This window comes from Phyllobates terribilis, unplaced genomic scaffold (assembly GCF_046119375.1).
Source record: "Phyllobates terribilis strain yellow unplaced genomic scaffold, ASM4611937v1 Scaffold_3__8_contigs__length_932513732, whole genome shotgun sequence".
Taxonomy (NCBI): Eukaryota; Metazoa; Chordata; class Amphibia; order Anura; family Dendrobatidae; genus Phyllobates; species Phyllobates terribilis.
The window spans coordinates 65,321,960-65,345,030 of NW_027362763.1; the positions used below are offsets into that span (position 1 = coordinate 65,321,960).

The window sequence follows — 23,071 nt, forward strand, 5'->3', positions numbered from 1 at the left end:
AACACTCCTTACCTCTATAGACATTGAACCGAAGCTGACACCAGAAGAAAAGACCCTCCAGCAAGGAAAAAATTAATATTTTCCAAGAAAGAGGACAAAGATATCGTAAGTTTAAGCAGGATTTTCCTTTTACAAAGGAAATCCAAGATGGCCAACATCTAACTGCAGCATGAAGACCGCAGTGAAACCAGCACTGACAGAGGTAAGGAGTCCCTGACTGTCAGACATTTCACTACAGAAAGCACCCCTTCTGCCTATATGACACCTGACACCCACAGTGCTCTGAGTAGAAAAGACCCCCCAGCAGCTAGTAAAATTCAGCAGCACATCCATAGGAGCGGTGAGCTCATTAACATAAGCTCAGAGCTCCAAGCATGAAGCGAAGCCGCCGGCAGAGAAGTCACCATTACTCAATGCGGGGACTCCCAGCGGGAATGGAGTGGAGCCACAGCCACAGAGAGTCCCAGCATAGGGGCAGAGCTAAACCGATGTCAGCGCTTAACAACACAGGCTCTGATCTCGAGACATGGAATGGAGCAGCAGATATAGACTCTGATGTCAGTCAAACCAGGGACTCACAGTATGATCTGAAGGAGTATCATGCATCCTGATACCGCCCAGCTGCTTTCACATAGGAGTACTGGATATAATAAAGGTACAGAGCTTCAGGCACGGAGAGGAGCAGAAGTAAAAATAGATATCTCAAACAATAGAATGTGAGTCTCCAGAAATAATCGGAAGGAGGTAGAGGGTGCTTCTATAATTTTAGAAGGGTCCGCAGCTTTTATACATGATATTTCTGAAGATGAGTCAAATGACTACTCTACTAACGCCAGCCCTCAGAAACAGCGCCCAAAGATGAATATCACAAACTCACAAGACTTTTTATATGGATTTAAAGAAAGTCCTTTCTTTGAAGCTCAGAAACCCTGACAATATCATAAACAGCCTATCCCCATCAGAAAGATTCCTCTGTAATCAAATTCACGTTGTCTGCCAAATCCCTAGAGTCTACTCTTAACCAAAGGTTCGACACCCTGCAAATCTCCCTTCAAGAAGTCAAAACAAGAGTCTCTGAAATGGAAAAAAAGGTGGAAAACGTAACTACCAGATAAGATACTATGGAAGAGAATTACAATCTCTTCAAAGAACAAATCAAGATCCTTAAAACGAAGATCGTCGACCTTGAGGACAGGAACAGACGGAACAATTTAAAAATTTGGGGGATACCGGAGAACATACACCAATATGACCTTATCCACTATTTGAAACAGATTCTGAGAGCAACACTACCGACCCTTGGTGAGTCTGATTCCATCATAGACAGAGCCCATAGGTTCCAGAAGCCAAATTTCATCTTCAAGGAAGCTCCAATGGATGTCATTTTTAGACTCCATTATTTCCACACTAAAGAACAACTTCTGGAATGTTTAAAGAAAAATAAAAATCTCCCTCCACCATATGAAAACCTAAAAGTCTATGTGGATTTCTCAAAGGAAACCCTCAAAGCAAGAAAAAACTTTGCATCAATTACCTCTGCTTTTCGGGCTAATAACATCATCTACAAATGGGGATTCCCAACACAATTGATAATATTCCATAACCATAACCATTCGAGATCCAGAAGATGGCCAAGTCTTTTTGTCATCCCTGAAAATAAATGGGTGATGTGCTTAACATGCTAATGGGAAAAGAGACAATCTAGGATATGAGGACCCAACAGGTTAATAAATGCTTCTATTGCCATTCCTTCTGAAACAAACTTTATTTTTTTCCCCAGGATATCATAGCAGAGACTCTGCCGAACTTTTAGCCCATTTTTTGAGGTGTTCAGTGGTTTTTATTTTGGAGCTAGTGCCTCCTTTCTCGCTGAGAAGTATTAGATGTGTTTATTTGTTCTTTCGTGACCAATTTGGCTATGTTGCATGATTCTACTGTCTAGTTATTTTAGCAAATGTTTTCATTGTAGTTACATTATTCAATTGTGTTTAATCTTACATTTTTTTTTAGAAGGTTTATATATTCTGGGACGGAAGGTATGCTTTTCACACTACTGTCAAATGGTGGTCAAACTAAGGCGGATATAATTGGATTCCAAGAATCTAAGTTTTGCACAAATTACCTATCCACGTTTCAACATAGAAACTTTCCCCATATATTTTCTGCCTCTTCTGAGAAAAAGAAAGCGGGGGTAATGACACTTATAAAGGACACGGTTGCATTCCAATACATCTCAGAGACAAAGGATAAAAACGGTAGATATTACATCTTGGTCTGCAAAATTAATAATAAGGAAGCCACATTAGTCAATATCTATGCACCAAATAGAGGTCAGATCTCCTCTTTGAATAGATTAATGGGAAAAATTGATAAAGGCCAGAGAGGAGATTTGATACTATTTGGAGACTTTAACATAATCCCTGATCAAAATATGAACACTACTTCAAGATCTAGATAAAAAGTTTTCATTCTGAAAACTTGGTTAAATAGGCAAGCTCTATATGACACGTTTAGATGTGTTAACGCCTCCTCTAGAGAGTATACATATTGCTAGCACAGACACCGAACACTTACTAGAATTAATCTAATACTGACAACTATTCATTCATTACATCAATTTAAAAGTGTTTCCATTGGCAATAAATCATGGTCAGATCATGCACCTGTCTCCTTTACGATTAATCTTTCAAACTGCAATAACAACTAGAGATTCTGGAGATGTAATTCTCTTTTCCTTAAAATCTCTTATTATAAAACAAAAACAAAAGAAGCTATCATTGCTCAGCACTCACCTGAGCATTTCACTGCTCGGCGAGTATTTCTAGGATGCTCGGGCAGGAGCTCGGGTCCCTTTCCCACATGTTTGGCGCTCTTTAGACAGCCAATTAACATGCAGGGATTGCCTGCCACTCACTGTAATGTCATAGCCATGTTGGTTGTGGCATTACAGTGATTGGCTGGCCGCACAGCGTCATCAGGTTTATATAAGACCTGGTGACCCTATGCTCATCACAGTGTACCTCGGAAACAGGCAGAGTAGTGAGAGGTGCTGCTGAGTGAGAGACAGAATTGGTGGTTGTTTTAGTCAGGTATTCCACAGCTATCTATACAGTACAGACCAAAAGTTTGGACACAACTTCTCATTTAAAGATTTTTCTGTATTTTCATGACTATGAAAATTGTACATTCACACTGAAGGCATCAAAACTATGAATTAACACATGTGGAATTATATACTTAAGAAAAAAGTGTGAAACAACTGAAAATATGTCTTATATTCTAGGTTCTTCAAAGTAGCCACCTTTTGCTTTGATGACTGCTTTGCACACTCTTGGCATTCTCTTGATGAGCTTCAAGAGGTAGTCACCGGAAATGGTCTTCCAGCAATCTTGAAGGAGTTCCCAGAGGTGCTTAGCACTTGTTGGCCCTCTTGCCTTCACTCTGCAGTCCAGCTCACCCCAAACCATCTCGATTGGGTTCAGTTCTGGTGACTGTGGAGGCCAGGTCATCTGGCGTAGCACCCCATCACTCTCCTTCTTCATCAAATAGCCCTTACACAGCCTGGAGGTGTGTTTGGGGTCATTGTCCTGTTGAAAAATAAATGATGGTCCAACTAAATGCAAACCGGATGGAATAGCATGCCGCGGCAAGATGCTGTGGTAGCCATGCTGGTTCAGTATGCCTTCAATTTTGAATAAATCTCCAACAGTGACACCAGCAAAGCACCCCCACACCATCACACCTCCTACTCCATGCTTCACGGTGGGAACCAGGCATGTAGAGTCCATCCGTTCACCTTTTCTGCATCGCACAAAGACACGGTGGTTGGAACCAAAGATCTCAAATTTGGACTCGTCAGACCAAAGCACAGATTTCCACTGGTCTAATGTCCATTCCTTGTGTTCTTTAGCCCAAGCAAGTCTCTTCTGCTTGTTGCCTGTCCTTAGCAGTGGTTTCCTAGCAGCTATTTTACCATGAAGGCCTGCTGCACAAAGTCTCCTCTTAACAGTTGTTGTAGAGATGTGTCTGCTGCTAGAACTCTGTGTGGCATTGACCTGGTCTCTAATCTGAGCTGCTGTTAACCTGCGATTTCTGAGGCTGGTGACTCGGATAAACTTATCCGCAGAAGCAGAGGTGACTCTTGGTCTTCCTTTCCTGGAGCGGTCCTCATGTGAGCCAGTTTCTTTGTAGCGCTTGATGGTTTTTGCAACTGCACTTGGGGACAGTTTCAAAGTTTGCCCAATTTTTCGGACTGACTGACCTTCATTTCTTAAAGTAATGATGGCCACTCGTTTTTTTTACTTAGCTGCTTTTTTCTTGCCATAATACAAATTCTGACAGTCTATTCAGTAGGACTATCAGCTGTGTATCCACCTGACTTCTGCACAACACAACTGATGGTCCCTACCCCATTTATAAGGCAAGAAATCCCACTTATTAAACCTGACAGGGAACACCTGTGAAGTGAAAACCATTTCCGGTGACTACCTTTTGAAGCTCATCAAGAGAATGCCAAGAGTGTGCAAAGCAGTCATCAAAGCAAAAGGTGGCTACTTTGAAGAACCTAGAATATAAGACATATTTTCAGTTGTTTCACACTTTTTTGTTAAGTATATAATTCCACATGTGTTAATTCATAGTTTTGATGCCTTCAGTGTGAATGTAGAATTTTCATAGTGATGAAAATACAGAAAAATCTTTAAATGAGGTGTGTCCAAACTTTTGGTCTGTACTGTACATCTGAACTAACAGTCCTTCTGAGGACTAATCCAGCTGCATATATTACTGGTGATAGTAGGAGTTAGGCAGGCAGAGTTTGTGGACACTGTATACAGCACAAAAGGGTCCATTGCATGTTTTGACTGCTGCTGCTGTTACAGATATCCATAGCGGTACGTATCAGGGCTATCTTTTTTTGCTCTAAATTCTTAATCCTGATTATTTGCTTAAAAATCAATACAGTACACAATTTTACTGCTCCATTTGCTTGTTAGCAGAATACAGGCATATTTTTTTGATTTTATTCACATTGCTGTATTGTCTCAGCAGAGAAACTTTTCCATCATTACATATGATCCCATATTACTGTGGTAATAATTGTGTCATTTTTTTGAGCGTGCCAAGTATTCAAACCCATTTAAAGTCAGACAGCTGTGTTTTGTTGAACGTATTCACACTTGGTTGCTGACCAATACCACATCTATAAGGCTACTTCCTAAAACCGTGGACTGACATGAGATCTCATATTACTGCAGTAATAATACAGACATTTTTTGCTAAATACACTGTGTGCAGAATTATTAGGCAAGTTGTATTTTAGAGGATTATTTTTATTATTGATCAACAACTATGTTCTCAATCAACCCAAAATACTCATAAATATCCAAGCTTAATATTTTTGGAAGTTGGAGTGTTTTTTGGCTATCTTAGGAGGATATCTGTTTGTGCAGGTAACTATTACTGTGCTGAATTATTAGGCAACATAATAAAAACCAAATATAATCCCATCTCACTTGTTTATTTTCACCAGGTAAACCAATATCAGTGCACAAAATTTAGAAATAAACATTTCTGACATGCAAAAACAAAGACCAAAATAATTAGTGATGAATATAGCCACCTTTCTTTATGATGACACTCTACAGCCTTCCATCCATAGATTCTGTCAGTTGCTTGATCTGTTTTCGATCAACATTGCATGCAGCAGCCACCACAGCCTCCCAGACACTGTTCCGAGAGGTGTACTGTTTTCCCTCCCTGTAGATCTCACATTTTATGATGGACCACACGTTCTCTATGGGGTTCAGATCAGGTGAACAAGGGGGCCATGTCATTATTTTTTCTTCTTTTAGACCTTTACTGGCCAGCCACGCTGTGGAGTAGTTGGATGCATGTGATGGAGCATTGTCCTGCATGAAAAACATGTTTTTCTTGAACAATACTGACTTCTTCCTGTATCACTGCTTGAAGAAGTTGTCTTCCAGAAACTGGCAGTAGGTCTGGGAGTTGAGCTTCACTCCATCCTCAACCTGAAAAGGTCCCACAAGTTCATCTTTGATGATACCAGCCCATACCAGTACCCCACCTCCACCTTGCTGGCTTCTGAGTCGGAGTGGAGCTCTCTGCCCTTTACTGATCCACCCTCTGGCCCATCCATCTGGCCCATCAAGAGTCACTCTCATTTCATCAGTCCATAAAACCTTTGAAAAATCAGTCTTAAGATATTTCTTGGTTCATTCTTGAAGTTTTATCTTATGCTTCTTGTCCAAAGTTGGTCGTTTTTCAGCCTTCCTTACCTTGGCCATGTCCCCGAGTATCGCACACCTTGTGCTTTTTGATACTCCAGTAACGTTGCAGCTCTGAAATATGGCAAAACTGGTGGCGAATGGCATCTTGGCAGCTTCACGCTTGATTTTCCTCAATTCATGGGCAGTTATTTTGCGCCTTTTTTGGCCAACACGCTTCTTGCGACCCTGTTGGCTATTTTCCATGAAACGCTTGATTGTTCGGTGATCACGCTTCAAAAGTTTGGAAATTTCAAGACTGCTGCATCCCTCTGCAAGACATCTCACAATTTTAGACTTTTCAGAGCCCGTCAAATCTCTCTTCTGACCCATTTTGCCAAAGGAAGGGAAGTTGCCTAATAATTAAGCACACCTTATATAGGCTGTTGATGTCATTAGTCAACACCCCTCCTCATTACAGAGATGCACATCACCAGATTTACTTAATTGGTAGTTGGTTCTCAAGCCTATGCAGCTTGGAGTAGGACAATATGTATAAAAAGTATCAAAGTGATCAAAATACGCATTTGCCTAATAATTCTGAACACAGTGTATACTCCATTTAAAGTCAGCCAGCTGTGTGTTGTTGCATCTATAAGGCTACTTCATAAACCCGTGGTCATCACACATGATCCCATATTACTGCGGTAATAATTGTGACCTTTTTTTTGCTGCAGGCCAAATATTACCCTCCATTTAAAGTCAGCCAGCTGTGTTTTGCTGAACCTACTCACACTTGGTCGTAAAAGCGTGATCGCATATTACTGCGGTAATAATATAGACATTTTTTGGAGCGGGCCAAATATTACTCTCCATTTAAAATGTAAAAGGCGCATGGCAAAGGACGGGGAAGTGGACGTGATGGTGCACGCAGAGGCAGAGACCGTGGGCAAGATGAAACTGTGCCTTCTGGGGGAGCACAACAAACACCCACATAATGTTGAACTATCTTCCTGTCCTAATTACTGGGGGCCGCAGAACAACACTCTTAAAGCCAGATCAGTGTGAAAAGGGTGTTGGTTGGATAGCAGATAATTCTTCCAGTCACTTTGCCACCACCACTGCCCTGTCTTCTACATGGTCAAGTCTTAGTAGCCGTGAGTCTGGACCATATATTCCTCACCCTGATCCTCATTCCTCCCACCATGTTGAGTGCCCAGAGACAAGTGATCCCACACTTGGACACTCTGAAGAGCTGTTCACTTTTCCATTTAGACATTCGGGCCTCTCGCACAGCCAGCTTCCATCGGGGCAAGAGGAGATTGCATGTAGCGATGCCCAAATATTTGAGCAGCCACGGTCACATGAAGGTGATGGTGGGAAAGTGCAATTACTGTCGCAAGAGTTGGATGTTCATGATGATGATGAGACACAATTGCCAGCTAGTCAGGAGGGGGCCCAGGGTGCGTACGTGAAAGACGAAATGTTGGACAATGAAGTCACTGACCCAACCTGGCAAGGTGACATGCACAGCGAGGACAGCAGCACACAGGGGGAGGGACGGGTTGCACCACAACAGGCAGGAACAAGCAGTTGGGTGGCCACAGGCACAAGGCGGGCAACTGTTCCCCGGGAATACCAACATGACGGAAGTTGCAAGTCCAACTTTTAGGTCTTCCAGAGTCTGGATCTTTTTTAAAGACTGTCCAGATAACCCCAAAAAGGCCATTTGCAACATATGCCAGGTCGGCATCAGCAGGGGCAGCAAAACTACCAACCTGACCACCACCAGTATGCTCAGGCACATGACAGGAAAGCACCGGACTAGGTAGGCTGAACTCCAGGATCCAGAAACAGTGTCTGTGGGTGACACCACTGCCTGTTCCACTGTTGTGCATGCCAAACCCCTGTCCATGGTGCATGCCAAGATGCCTCCCACCCTGCACCTGTCATTGCACACTCTCAACTAGCACCATCAGCAAGCACGTCCTTGTCCCAGTGCAGTGTTCAGTTGCCCCTAAGCCAGTCTTTGGAACGCAAGCGCAAATACGCAGCCAACACCCCACAGGCCACATTACTAAGCGCACACATTTCTCGAATGCTTGCACTTCAAATGTTGCCCTTTAGGCTCGTGGAGATGGAATCTTTCTGCAACCTGATGGTGGCAAACGTCCCTCGGCACTCGGTCCTCAGCCGCCATTATTTCTCCTGGTGTGCTGTCCCCCCATTACACAAGCACGTGTCCCAGAACACTAGCCGTGCTCTCAACAACGCAATTACTGGGTCCACCTAACTATGGATACATGGACAAGTGCTTGTGGCCAGGGACGGTGCATCTCGCTGATGGCACACTGAGTTAATATGGTGGAAGCCGGGACCCAGTCGGACCCTGGGATGAAACATGTCCTCCTGACGCTGAGGATTGCGGGCCCTGGGTCAATCAGGGTTGCTCCCACATTCTACAGTGCCTGCACCTCCTCCTCAGCCTCGATCTTCAAAATGACCACATCAGTCGGAAGCTGGAAGCACTGCAGCACTGCCTCGGCCAAGCGTCAACAGGCACTGCTGAAGCTAATATGTTTAGGGGACAAACCGCACACCTCTGAAGACTTGTTGACAGCTGTAACAGAGCAGGCAGATCTGTGGCCATCATAGCTGCACCGACAGCCAGGCATGATCATGTGCAACAATGGCCGGAACCTGATGGCGCCTTTGAAGCTAGGCAACTTCACACACGTACCATGCCTGGCTCATGTGCTCAAACTAGTGGTTCAGTGGTTTCTCAAAACCTACCCGGATCTGCCTGAGCTGCTTGTCAAAGTATGCTGCCTGTGTGCCCATTTTCGAGAGTCACCTATAGCTTCCGCCACTCTAGCCATGCTTCAGCAGCGTTTGCAGCTTCTAGCTCACTAACTGGTGTGCGATGTTACCACGAGTTGGAACTCAGCGTTGCAGATGTTGGGAAGGATTTGTGAGCAGCAGAGGGCAGTTGTTAAGTGCCAGCTTTAACACACCCATCGGCATTCAGGTCAGCCTCCACACATAAAAACTGATGAGTGGGCATGGATGTCAGACATCTGTGTTGTCCTCCAAAACTTTGAGGACTCCACCAATATGGTGAGCAGCAATGATGCCATAATTAGCATAACCATCCCACTTCTCTGTCTAGTGAAATGCTCGCTGCTCACAATTAAAGAGGAGGCATTGCATGCTCAGCAAGATGAGATGGAGATGGAGCAAGGAACCATACAAGGTGATGCTACACAGCCCAGCCTCATCTCAGCCGAATGTGGATTGGGTGGTAATGAAGAGGAAGAGGAGGAGGAACAGGAGCTGTTTTCCTGTGCTTCAGATGGTACCACAACATTCATACTGTCTGTTCAGGGTGGATGGCCTGAGGAAAGGGAGAATGAGGAAGAGGAGGAGAGCATGGACAGTCATCCTCTTGGTCAGGACAGGGAACACTTGGCTGGTGGCAGTCTGAAACACACGACTGACTTTATGTTCTTCTGCCTTTCCCGTGACCCTTGCATTCTATGCATTTTGGCTGATAGTAATTACTAGTTGGTCACACTTCTAGACCCACGCTACAAGGAGAACTTTTTATCTCTTCTTCACGTGGCAGAGAGGTCTAGTAAAATATTGCAGTATCAGAAGGCCTTTATTGCGGAATTATTAAAAAAAATTTCATCTGAAAATGCTGGCGGCAGAGGTCACAACTCCTTGGATAACCAAGGAGTGCAGGCGAGGGAGACACAAATACGATGCAGCAGAGGCAGGGGAACACTGTCAAAGGTGTGGGACAGTTTTCTCAGACCCTCCCAGCACCCAGGCCCTGATGTGCGGGGTACTCTGACAAGGAGGGAAACATTTTCGGAGATTCTGAACGAGTACCTTGCCGACTGTACCAACGTCCTCCATGATTCCTCTGTGTCTTTTAGTTATTGGGCATCCAAGTTGGACATGTGGAAAGAACTGGCTGTCTATGCCTTAGAGGTTTTGGCATGCCCTGCCGCTAACGTTTTGTCAGAGCGGGTTTTTAGAACCACTGGGGTATTATAACCGATAGGCGCATCTGCCTGTCAGCTGAAAATGCTGACAGACTGACTCTTATCAAAATTAATTAGAGCTGGATTGGGTCAGACTTCTCATCACCAATGGACGATAGCAGCAGAACATAAAGTCAAATCCAATGGCTTTTTTTTTGGGCTGTCTATTCCCATGCACCTCTTCACACCCGGACATGGTTATACGCTTCCTGATTTTTTCTATTTTCTGTTGTCCTCCTTCTCCTTCTCCTCATCCTCCACCACCATATCACCAGGCTGACCGTGTTGCAACACCCACATAATTTTTTAAGGGTGTTTATGATGCCTGTAGGAAATTTTTTTAGAGGCCTACCTCTAACATTCTGTATGTTAAACAGTATGTTCATGTATACCCCCCCCCCCAGGGGTAAATGTTTTTCAGCCCATGCTCTTAGTGCACGGGCATTACCAGTATAGAAGACCCACTCCTTAATAATGGTAACAGTTTTTTTTACTGAGCACCTCCTATACGTGTCTTCAAAGGGGTATTAGAATGCGTCCAATTTTTTGGCAGCCCTTGCAGTCACTGCATGGACATTAACACTATAAGAGACCCACTCCTTTATAACAGGAACATTTTTTACTGAGGCCCTCCTCTATGTCTCTTCAAAGGGATACTGGTGTGCGTTAACATTTTTGGCAGTCATTGCAATCACTGCATACGCAATAACAGTATTATTATTATTATTATTAATAATTTATATAGCGCCATTGATTCCATGGCGCTGTACATAAGAAGGGTTTACATACCAAATACAGATATCACTTACAGGAAACAAACTAACAATGATAGAACTGTACTGAGGGAAGAGGACCCAGCCCTTGCAGGCTTACATTGTACAGGAATGGGGGAGGAGACAGTAGGTTGAGGGGTTGCAGTAGCTCCGGTGTTGTTGGGGGTGGCAGCAAGCAAGGTCATGGAAGGCTGTAAGTTTGTTTGAAGAGATGGGTTTTCAGGTTCCGTCTGAAGGATCCAGGTGTGGTGGATAACCGGACATGTTGAGGCACAGAATTCCATAGGATGGGGGATATTCGAGAGAAGTCTTGGAGGTGATTGGGTGAGGAATGAATAAGTGTGGAGGAGAGAAGGAGGTCTTGGGAGGACAGGAGATTACATGAGGTAATATATCGGGAGATTAGTTCAGAGATGTACGGAGGAGAGAGGTTATGGATGGCTTTGTAGGTCAGTGTTAGTAGTTTGAACTGGATCCGCTGGGGAAATGGGAGCCAGTGAGGGGATTTGCAAAGGGGGGTAGCAGAGGAGTAGCGAAGCGAGAGATGAACAAGTCATGCCGCAGAGTTGAGGATGGACTGGAGGGGTGCGAGAGTGTTAGCAGGTAGGCCACAGAGGAGGATGTTGCAGTAATCGAGGCGGGAGATGATGAGGGCATGCACAAGCAGTTTAGTAGATTGAGGGTTGAGGAAAGGATGGATTCTGGAAATATTTTTGAGCTCGAGGCAACAGGAGGTGGCGAGATCTTGGATGTGGGCTTTGAAGGACAGGGCAGAGTCAAGGGTTACTCCGAGGCAGCGGATTGTCGGTACAGGGGAAAGAGTGATGTCATTTATTGTGATAGAATGATCAGGTGGAAAAGATATGCGAGATGGGGAAAGATAATGAGTTCAGTTTTGTCCACAATGAGCTTGAGGTAACGGGAGGAGAAAAGGAGGATATGGCTGCTAGACATGCTGGGATTCTGGACAGCAGAGAGGTGACATCTGGGCCAGAGAGGTAGATCTGGGTGTCATCAACGTACAGATGGTACTGGAAGCCATGGGATTTTATGAGGTGTCCCAGGCCAAGGGTATAGATTGAGAAGAGTAGGGGTCCTAGGACAGAACCTTGAGGGACTCCAACAGAGAGGGGGCGAGGTGAGGAGGTAGTGTGGGAGTGGAAGATGCTAAATGTGCGGTTATAAAGGTATGAGGAGATCAAAGAGAGGGCAAGGTCTTTGACACCAAAGGAAGAGAGGATCTGTAGTAGGAGGCAGTGGTCAACTGTATCGAAAGCAGAGGACAAGTCAAGAAGAAGGAGTACAGAGAATTGTCTGTTAGCTTTGGCTGTAAGTAAGTCTGTATGATACCTCTCTGGAGAGGATGGTGTCTCTTTGAGGCGGGACGGGGGCTGTACCTTCTGCTCGGCGGAACTGTGGCTGTGGCCGTCATCTCCGTGCTGGACGTCTTCTCGTTTGTAGTATCGAAGTTTGAGGTTTGATCGTTGGTAACCAGCGTAGGCTGGTCGATGTAATGCATGAGGGCTGTCATCTCTTTCGTGAAGTCGGTTGACGTACTCTGAGATGCGCTGTACTGGATCCTGCTGATATAGATCTGGTCCCAGAACGTTGCTGTGTTTCTCACAATCAGGATACTCCATTTCTTCCAAGTACTGTGCCTTGGCTATTGCGGCCGCTGTCTCTCTGTCGGTGGCAAGTCTTTCCAGAGGCACTTGTAGACTCGCACTCTCTGCTTGTAGAAGAGCCGTTTTTGATTCTTGATCTACTTGTCTCAACTTTAATTGCATCTCTTGCGCGGCGAAGGAGGATCTCGCTTTGGCCGCCTCAGCTTCGGCGTGAGCGACTGCAGCAAGCTCTGCTATGGATGACTTGCTAGAGCCTGCTCGTGACCTTGTTTTGAGTGAGGATGTAGCGCTTCGAGACATTGCTCGTTTAGCTGTAGACTGCTGAATAGTTTGGCGGGAAACTGATTCTATATGCGGATGGGCTTCCACATGGGGAGAATGGCGTCGTGCTTGCTGGGGGGGCTGGGCTCTTGTTCTCTGTGGCTGTATGGCGGCTGTTGTAATGCCCGTATGCGGTGCAGCGTGGGCGTTAGCGGTCCAGTACAGTCTGTTCAACCACCGCCTGCGGCCAGGGTCCTTTTTTACTGTTTTGCTTTCCTCCATGTATGATGCTGTGGGGGATTTAGCATACAGCTTAACCCTCATTCATACCCAAATAAATAGACTGTAGCATTCTATAATCTTGATTTAATGGTGATGGTATGAACTTGATAGTGTGGTAAAAACTATAACACAATACAAAATGATGACAGTCAGTACTAGGTACATTAAAGAAACTAGCACTAACAGTGATAATACAGGTTACAGTAAGCAGGAATAAATGAGGTAAAGATCACAGCCATAGGCTCTATTCTATACAGAATGCATCAACCTGAGTACAGTGGAAGAGGCATTAACTAAATGGTGTATCTCAGAACACAATACACTTCACTTTACAGTATTTCACACAAAACATGTAACTGTATTTGCTCTTACCGAAATCAACTGACAAGAGGAAAGTTGTAGAGTGTAAAGCCAGACACAAGTCTTATCTGCTTCCCTGAAAGCCTGAGAAAAACTGATTACAGGAACTCTTTCTCCCTGAGGAAGGAGGGGGGCGGTCCCTCTGCACACATTATTCTTAAAGGGGACAGACTCTTGTGACTATGAGAGTATTACTAGATGATGTGCAGCTTCTAAACAACATAAACAGACATCTGGTGACCTCTACAGGTCGTAACTAGAATAACTCTATGAACATTCCCTTAGCTGCTCATCAGTAGACAGAACACTTTGCTTCTCTTAATACATCTCATAACTGTGTTTACCTTTTTTGCTGCTGCATCACACTGTTGACCCATTTTCAGTCTGTGATCTATTACTATACCCAAGTCTTTTTCACAAGTTCTGTTGCTTAGTTCTATTCCTCCCATTCTGTAGATGTAATTTTCATGATCTTATGTGACTTCTCCTGTTCTCCAGGATTTTTCAAAGATTCTGGCTAGTGGTTCTGCAATTTCCTCTGCTATCTTTTTCAGTACCCTAAGATGTCATTCATCTGGACCAGGAGACTTAAATTCATTTACATTAGTTAAGTGTTACCTCACCATCTCTCTATTTATAGATAATGTGGATTCTTTTATTCCTTCGATAGCACCATGAAGATCAGTTGATTTTACAATTTCTTTCTTAGAGAACACAGATGCAAAATAGGAATTTAAAAGTTTGGCCTTCTCAACATCATTTTTTGTCCACTTCACCCTTTTCATCTTGTAAAAATCCTATAGCCTCTTTGACTTTTCTTTTGCATAGCCCCATAATCCTTTTTTATTGCTTTTCTTCTCCCTTGCAAGCCTCTCTTCATTACTGGCTTTAGCTCTTCTAACGATTGTCCTGCATTCCCTGCAGACAGATTTATATTCTTTTTTAGATATGCCCCATCTTTTCATTTAATATACATTTCTTTTTTCCTTTTAACAAGTGTTTCAGTTCTGTATTCATCCATTCTGGTCTTTTTAAATGCTTCCAATTCTTCCTTCTTTTTGAGATTGTTCCTGATTGTGCAGTGAGAATTTAATTTAGAAAAATCTCCCATCCTTTTTGGACATTTCTGTCCTTTAGAACATCCAGCCATTGGACCTTTCATACCCTCTTTCTGAGTCTATTAAAATCTGACTTTCTGAAGTCCAACCATAAAGTCTGAGTCCTCGCTGGTCTTAAAAAATTTGAGGATAGCATGATCACTGATAGCATGATGAGGGCATGCACTATTATTTTAGTAGATCAAGGGTTGAGGAAAGATGGGTTTTGGAAATATTTTTGAGTTGAAGGTGGCAGGAGATGGCAAGGGCTTGTGGTTTAAAGGAAAAGGCAGCGGACTTCAGGTACAGGAGAAAACATGATTTCATGTATTGTGATAGATCAGGTAGGGAAGGTAGGTCATATGGAGGAAAGATGATGAGTTTAGTTTTGTCTACATTTAGCTTTCGAAAGTGTGATGAGAAGAGGAAGGGTATGGCGAGATGAAGATCTGAGTGTCATCAGCATATAGATGGTATTTTTAGCCATGGGACTTTATGAATTGTTCCAGGCCAAAAGTATAAATGGAGAAGAGAAGGGCTCCCAGAGCCTTGAGGGACTCCGACAGAGAGAGGAAGGGATGAAAAGATAGTGTGGGAGTCGGGTGCACTAAATGTGCGATTAGAGAGGTATGAGGAGATCCAGGAGAGGGCAAGGTATGTGATCATGAGGGAAAAAATAATCTGTAGTGGGAGAGAGTGGTCAGCTGTGTCGAAGACAGAGGACAAATCTAGAAGGAGGAGTATAGAGAAATGTTTGTTAGCCTTGGCAGTAAGTTGTTGGTAATTTTGGTTAGGGCAGTTTTGGTGAAATGATAAGGGGGAAGTCAGATTGAGGGCTGTCAAAGAGCAGGTAGGTTGAATGAGAGGTGGGAGGAAAGTATCTTGTGGACATTCTTTTTGAGGCCTTTGGAGGCGAATGGGAGCAGTGAGATGGGCCGGTAGCTGGATGTAAAGGTCGGGTCAAGGGATGGCTTCTTGGTCATAGCTGTAATTGTGGCATGTTTGAAAGCAGAGGGGAATGTACCAGAAGTTAATGGTAAGTTGAAGAGATGGGCTAAGGCTGGGATAAGTGTGGTGATGAGTTTGGGGAGGCGGTGGAATTGGATAAGGTCAAGTGCACAGGTAGTGAGGTGTGATTTGGAGAGGAGTTGAGTAAGTTCTCCTTCAGTGATGGTGGGGAGGAAGGTTAGTGGGGAAGGGCAGTGATCTGGAAATATTTTTGAGTTGAAGGTGGCAAGAGATGGCAAGGGCTTGTGGTTTAAAGGAAAAGGCAGCGGACTTCAGGTACAGGAGAAAACATGATGTCATATATTGTGATAGATCAGGTAGGGAAGGTAGGTCATATGGAGGAAAGATGATGAGTTTAGTTTTGTCTACATTTAGCTACATTTAGGGGTTGTGGTGGTTTAGCACTAAAGACTTGCCTGATTTGGTCGATCTTGTTGTTGAAGTGTACGGCAAAATTTTCGACAGAGATGAGGGACGTCAGAGGGGGTGCAGTGTTGGGCAGAGGAGGGAGTTACATCAATAGTAGCAATCACAGTATGGGCCCTAACGGGAATCAGTTATGTTACTCCTTTAGGCCGCAAGTCTCTTATCGACTAGTTGCTTCACTGTACCATAATTTACACCACAGTCACCTGAGTTTCTCTGGTCAGCACTCTCTGGTCTTCTCAATTTTCTTTGGTCGGCTCTCTCTCTCGGGTCGCCTTGCTTTCTCTGGTTGTCTTTCTTTCTCGGATCATCTTGATTTCTCCAGTCGGTTCTCTCTCAGGTCATCTCTCTTCTACATTTAAGGCTGAGGCTTGGTTTCACTGGTCGGGCCCGTTCTGGTAGTTGCGGCTATAATGCCTAGGTTTCTCTGCCCTCCTGGGCCTTTTATAATTCCTAACTGCAACACAGCTATCAACTGACCTGTTTTTTTCTCCAATTTCTTCCTCCGGGGAACATGCACGTCACTCTTCAGTTCCTGCTAATGTAATTTTCTCTGCTTTCCCTTTTCCTATAATCTTTGACCAGCAGATCATGGTGTTCGCTTGCCAACACTCTGTTAGGCATTAACTGTGTGAGTCTTCACTTTTCCATCACCATACACATGTACAGTGTATGTCTTAATAAATTGGGTCCAAAGTTTATGCGACACTAAGCCAGTCTCATTCTCTTTAATGTCAGGGCATATAAATAGTTTGTGGGCTCCAATGCCATATTAAAAAGTACGGTAGAGAGGGGGCATCCATGATGGTTACCTCAGTGGGTTGGAAAATGAGGAGAGGAGAAGCCTTCATAACAAAGCATGGGGGAAATCTTGCAATGCTTGGATTCATCCACAGGAAGCCCAAATGCTCCAGCAGTGCAAAGGTGATAAGAACAAGAAAGGAAATAAAAACCCTGTTTACCATTTAAAAATAAAATCAATTTCTACAATGTAAGTGACACATAAGATGAAAGAAGGACTAATTGATGATGATAATACACAGAATATATTCTCCATATCTTTTCTTCAGGCATGGCCTTGTCTAATGGACATAACTGGAAAACCATGAAACGGTTCACTCTTTCTACATTTCGAGATTTTGGTGTGGGGAAAAGAATAATAGAAAACCAGATTAATGAGGAAACTAATTGTTTAGTACAGACATTTAAATCCTACAAAGGTCAGTGATTAGTCTAATTATGCTAAAGTTTACAAGTATTGGGTACAGAGTCATTAAATCATCCATACAGTGGGGAAAATAAGTATTTGATACACTGCCGATTTTGCAAGTTTTCCCACCTACAAACAATGGAGAGATTTGTAATTTTTATCATAGGTACACTTCAACTGTGAGAGACAGAATCTTAAAACAAGTCCAGAAAATCACATTGTTTGATTTTTACATAATTAATTAGCATTTTATTGCATGAAATAAGTATTTAATACAATAGAAAAGCAGAACTTAATATTTGGTATTGAAACCTTTGTTTGCAATTACAGAGGTCAGACGTTTCCTGTATTTCTTGACCAAGTTTGCATGCACTGCAGCAGCCCACTCTTCCATTCAGATCTTCTACAGATCTTTCAGGTTTCGGGGCTGTTGCTGGGCAACATTGAGTTTCGGCTCCCATCAAAGATTTTCTATTGGGTTCATGTCTGGAAACTGGCTAAACTACTCCAGGACCTTGAAATTATGTTTATGGAGCCACTCCTTAGTTGTCCTGGCTGTGTGTTTCTGGTCATTGTCATTATGGAAGACCCAGCCACAACCCATCTTCAATGTTCTAACTGTGGGAAGGAGGTTGTTGGCCAAAATCTCATGATTCATGACCCCATCCATCTTCCCTACAATACGATGCTGCTCTTCTATCCCCTTTTACAGAAAAGCACCCCCAAAGTATGATGTTTTCCCCAATATGCTTCACGGTTGGGACGGTGTTCTTGGTGTTGTACTCATCCTTCTTCTTCATCCAAACACGGCGAGTGGAGTTGATAGCAAAAAGTTCCATTTTGGTCTCATCTGACCACATGGCCTTCTCCTATGCCTCCTATGGATCATCCAGATAGTCACTCGTGAACTTCAAATGGGCTTGGACATGATATGGCGTGAGTAGGGATACCTTGCAGGATTTTAATCCATGACGATGTAGTGTGTTACTAATGGTAATGTTTGAGACTATGGTCCCAGCTTTCTTCATGTAATTGACCAGGTCCTCCCGTACAGTTCTGGGCGGATTCCTGACATTTCTCAGAATCATCCTCAGATGATTGACAGTCATCTTGTGCTTCTTCCATTTTCTAATATTTGGACCAAGAATTCTTGCCTTCTCACCAAGCTGCTTGCATATTGTTCTGTAGCCTATCCCAGTCAGGTCTACAATTTTGTCCCTGGTGTTCTTAGACCTCTGTTTAGTCTTGACTATGGTGGAAAGGTAGGAGTGTGATTGATGGATTGTGTGGACAGGTGTTTTTTATACAGGTAATGAGTTCAAACAGGTGCAATTAATACAGGTTATGAGTGCAGAGTAGGAGGGCATATTAAAGAAAAACTAACAGGTCTGTGAGAGACAGAACTCTTGCTGGTTGGTAGGTGATCAAAAACATTTTTATTTTTAGATTCTGTCTCTCACAGTTGACGTGTACCTATGATAAAAATTATGATAAAAATTATAGACCTCTCCATTCTTTGAAGGTGGGAAAATTTGCAAAACCGTCAATCTATCAAATACTTATTTTCCCCACTGTAGGTTATGTTAGTCTTAGACCACTGTAATGGTGCCCTCTAAAGTATATACTGTACACTATAAAGGATTTCCCTTTAATACATTTAATATAACTACCATAATACTGTTCTGTATGTATAAGAATATAACTATTATAATTCTGCCTCTATGTACAAGAATATAATTACTATAATACTGCCCTTTATGTGCAAGAAAAAAAACTGCTATAATACTGCCCCCTATGTATAGGAATATAACTACTATAATACTGAACCTATGTACAAGAATATAACTACTATAATACTGCTCCTATGTACAAGAATATAATTACTATAATACTGCTCCTATGTACAAGAATAGAACATATATAATACTGTTCGTATATACAAGAATAGTACTATTATAATACTGCTCCCTATATACAAGAATATAATTACTATAATACTGCTCCCTATGTACAAGAATATAATTAATATAATACTGCTCCTTATGTACAAGAATATAATTACTATAATACTGCTCCTATGTACAAGAATATAATTACTATAATACTGCCCCTATGTACAAGAATCTAACTACTATAAAACTGCTCCTATGTACAAGAATATAACTACTATAATACGGCCTCCTATGTACAAGAATATAACTACTATAATACTGCTCCATATGTACAAGAATATAATTACTATGATACTGCTCCTATGTACAGGAATATAATTATTATCATACTGCCCCTATGTACAAGAATCTAACTACTATAATACTGCTACTATGTACAAGAATATAACTACTATAATTCTGATCCCTATGTACAAGAATATAACTAATATAATACTGCTCCATATGTACAAGAATATAAGTACAATAATACTGCTCTTATGTACAATATTATAAGTACTATAATACTGCCCCCTATGTACAGAAAATATACCTACTATAATACTGCCTCCTATGTGCAAGAATATAATTACTATAATACTGCTCCTTATGTACAAGAATAGAAATACTATAATACTGCTTCTATTTTCAAGAATATAACTACTATAATACTGCACCCTATGTACAAGAATATAACTGCTATAATACTGCTCCTATGTACAAGAATGTAACTACTATAATAGTGCCCCCTATGTACAAGAATATAACTACTATAATTCTGCTCCTATGTACAAGAATAAAACTATTATAATACTGATCCTTTGAACAAGAATAGAAATACTATAATACTGCTGCTATTTTCAAGAATATACAGTACAGACCAAAAGTTTGGACACACCTTCTCATTTAAAGATTTTTCTGTATTTTCATGACTATGAAAACTGGACATTCACACTGAAGGCATCAAAACTATGAATTAACACATGTGGAATTATATACTTAACAAAAAAGTGTGAAACAACTGAAAATATGTCTTATATTCTAGGTTCTTCAAAGTAGCCACCTTTTGCTTTGATGACTGCTTTGCACACTCTTGGCATTCTCTTGATGACCTTCAAGAGGTAGTCACCGGAAATGGTCTTCCAACAATCTTGAAGGAGTTCCCAGAGATGCTTAGCATTTGTTGGCCCTTTTGCCTTTACTCTGCGGTCCAGCTCACCCCCAACCATCTCGATTGGGTTCAGGTCTGGTGACTGGAGGCCAGGTCATCTGGCGTAGCACCCCATCACTCTCCCTCTTGGTCAAATAGCCCTTACAGAGCCTGGAGGTGTGTTTGGGGTCATTGTCCTGTTGAAAAATAAATGATGATCCAACTAAACGCAAACCAGATGGAATAGCATGCCGCTGCAAGATGCTGTTGTACCCGTGCTAGTTCAGTATGCCTTTAATTTTGAATAAATCCCCAACAGTGTCACCAGCAAAGCACCCCCACACCATCACACCTCCTCCTCTATGCTTCACGGTGGGAACCAGGCATGTAGAGTCCATCCATTCACCTTTTCTGCGTTGCACAAAGACACGGTGGTTGGAGCCAAAGATCTCAAATTTGGACTTATTAGACCAAAGCACAGATTTCCACTGGTCTAATGTCCATGCCTTGTGTTCTTTAGCCCAAACAAGTCTCTTCTGCTTGTTGCCTGTCCTTAGCAGTGGTTTCCTAGCAGCTATTTTACCATGAATGCCTGCTGCACAAAGTTTCCTCTTAACAGTTGTTGAAGAGATGTGTCTGCTGCTAGAACTCTGTGTGGCATTGACCTGGTCTCTAATCTGAGCTGCTGTTAACCTGTGATTTCTGAGGCTGGTGACTCGGATAAACTTATCCTCAAAAGTAGAGGTGACTCTTGGTCTTCCTTTGCTTGGGCGGTCCTCATGTGAGCCAGTTTCTTTGTAGCGCTTGATGGTTTTTGCAACTGCACTTGGGGACACTTTTCAAAGTTTTCCCAATTTTTCGCACTGACTGACCTTCATTTCTTAAAGTAATGATGGCCACTCGTTTTTCTTAACTTAGAATTTGTATTATGTCAAGAAAAATGCAGCTAACAGTCTATTCAGTAGGACTATCATCTGTGTATCCACCAGACTTCTGCACAACACAACTGATGGTCCCAACCCCATTTATAAGGCAAGAAATCCCACTTATTAAACCTGTGCAGGGCACACCTGTGAAGTGAAAACCATTTCCGGTGACTACCTCTTGAAGCTCATCAAGAGAATGCCAAGAGTGTGCAAAGCAGTCAGCAAAGCAAAGGGTGGTTACTTTGAAGAACCTAGAATATAAGACATATTTTCAGTTGTTTCACACTTTTTTGTTATGTATATAATTCCACATGTGTTAATTCATAGTTTTGATGCCTTCAGTGTGAATGTACAATTTTCATAGTCATGAAAATACAGAAAAATCTTTAAATGAGAAGGTGTGTCCAAACTTTTGGTCTGTACTGTAACTACTATAATATTGCCCCTATATACAAGAAAATAACTACTATAATACTGCCCTATATACAACTACTATAATACTGCCCCTATGTAGAAGAATATAACTACTATAATACTGCCGCTATGTACAAGAATATAAGTGCTATAATATTGCCGCTATGTACAAGAATATAACTACTATAATATTGCTCCTTTGTACAATAATATAACTACTATAATACTGCTCCTATTTTCAAGAATATAACTACTATAATACTGCTCCTAAATACAAGTATATAACTACTATAATACTGCTCCCTATGTACAAGAATATAATTACTATAATACTGCTCTTATGTACAAAAATTTAACTATTATAATACTGACCCTATGTACAAGAATCTAACTACTATAATACTGCCCCTATGTATAAGAATACAACTACTATAATACTGCCCCTATGTGCAAGAATATAACTACTATATACTGATCCCTTTGTACAAGAATAAAACTAATATAATACTGCTCCATCTGTACAAGAACATAACTACAATAATAATACTGCTCCTTTGTACAAGATTATAACTATTATAAAACTGCCCCCTATGTACAAGAATAGAACTACTATAATACTGCTCCTATTTTAAATAATAGAACTACTATAATACTGCCCCTATCTACAAGAATATAACTACAATAATACTGATCCCTATGAACAAGAATATAACTACTATAATACTGCCCCTATATACAAGAATATAACTACTATAATACAGCTCCTACGTACAACAATATAGCTACTATAATACTGATCCCTATGGGTAAGAATATAACTAATATAATACTGCTCCAAATGTACAAGAATATTACTACAATAATACTGCTCCTATGTACAAGAATATAATTACTATAATACTGCTCCTATGTACAAGAATATAACTACTATAATACTGCTTCAATATACAAGAATATGACTACTATAATACTGCTCCCTATGTACAAGAATATAAATACTATAATACTGCTCCCTATGTACAAGAATATAATTACTATAATACTGCTCCTATGTACAAGAATATAACTACTATAATACTGACCCTATGTACAAGAAAATAATTACTATAATACTGCTCCTATGTACAGGAACAGAACTACTATAATACTGATCCCTATGTAAAAGAATATAACTAATATAATACTGCTCTTTATAAACAAGAATATAACTACAATAATACTGCTTCTATGTACAAGATTATAACTACTATAATACTGACCCCTATGTACAAGAATATAACTAATATAATACTGCCTCCTATGTACAAGAATAGAAATACTATAATACTGCTCCCT

General features: G+C 41.8%; 1 protein-coding gene across 2 annotated transcripts in view; it reads left to right on the forward strand.

The window, feature by feature from the left end:
* The window catches only part of LOC141258808 (cytochrome P450 2C5-like), a 111,614-nt gene that overhangs the window by 23,463 nt on the left and 65,080 nt on the right, over positions 1-23,071 (forward strand). The window contains exon 3 of one of the 2 annotated variants that reach the window (XM_073673950.1): positions 17,176-17,325. The exons of the other annotated variant lie outside the window; for it this stretch is intronic. Within the exon in view, the coding sequence (XP_073530051.1) occupies positions 17,176-17,325 (150 nt within the window). The remainder of the gene's footprint in view (positions 1-17,175; positions 17,326-23,071) is intronic. 2 annotated transcript variants of the gene reach the window in all.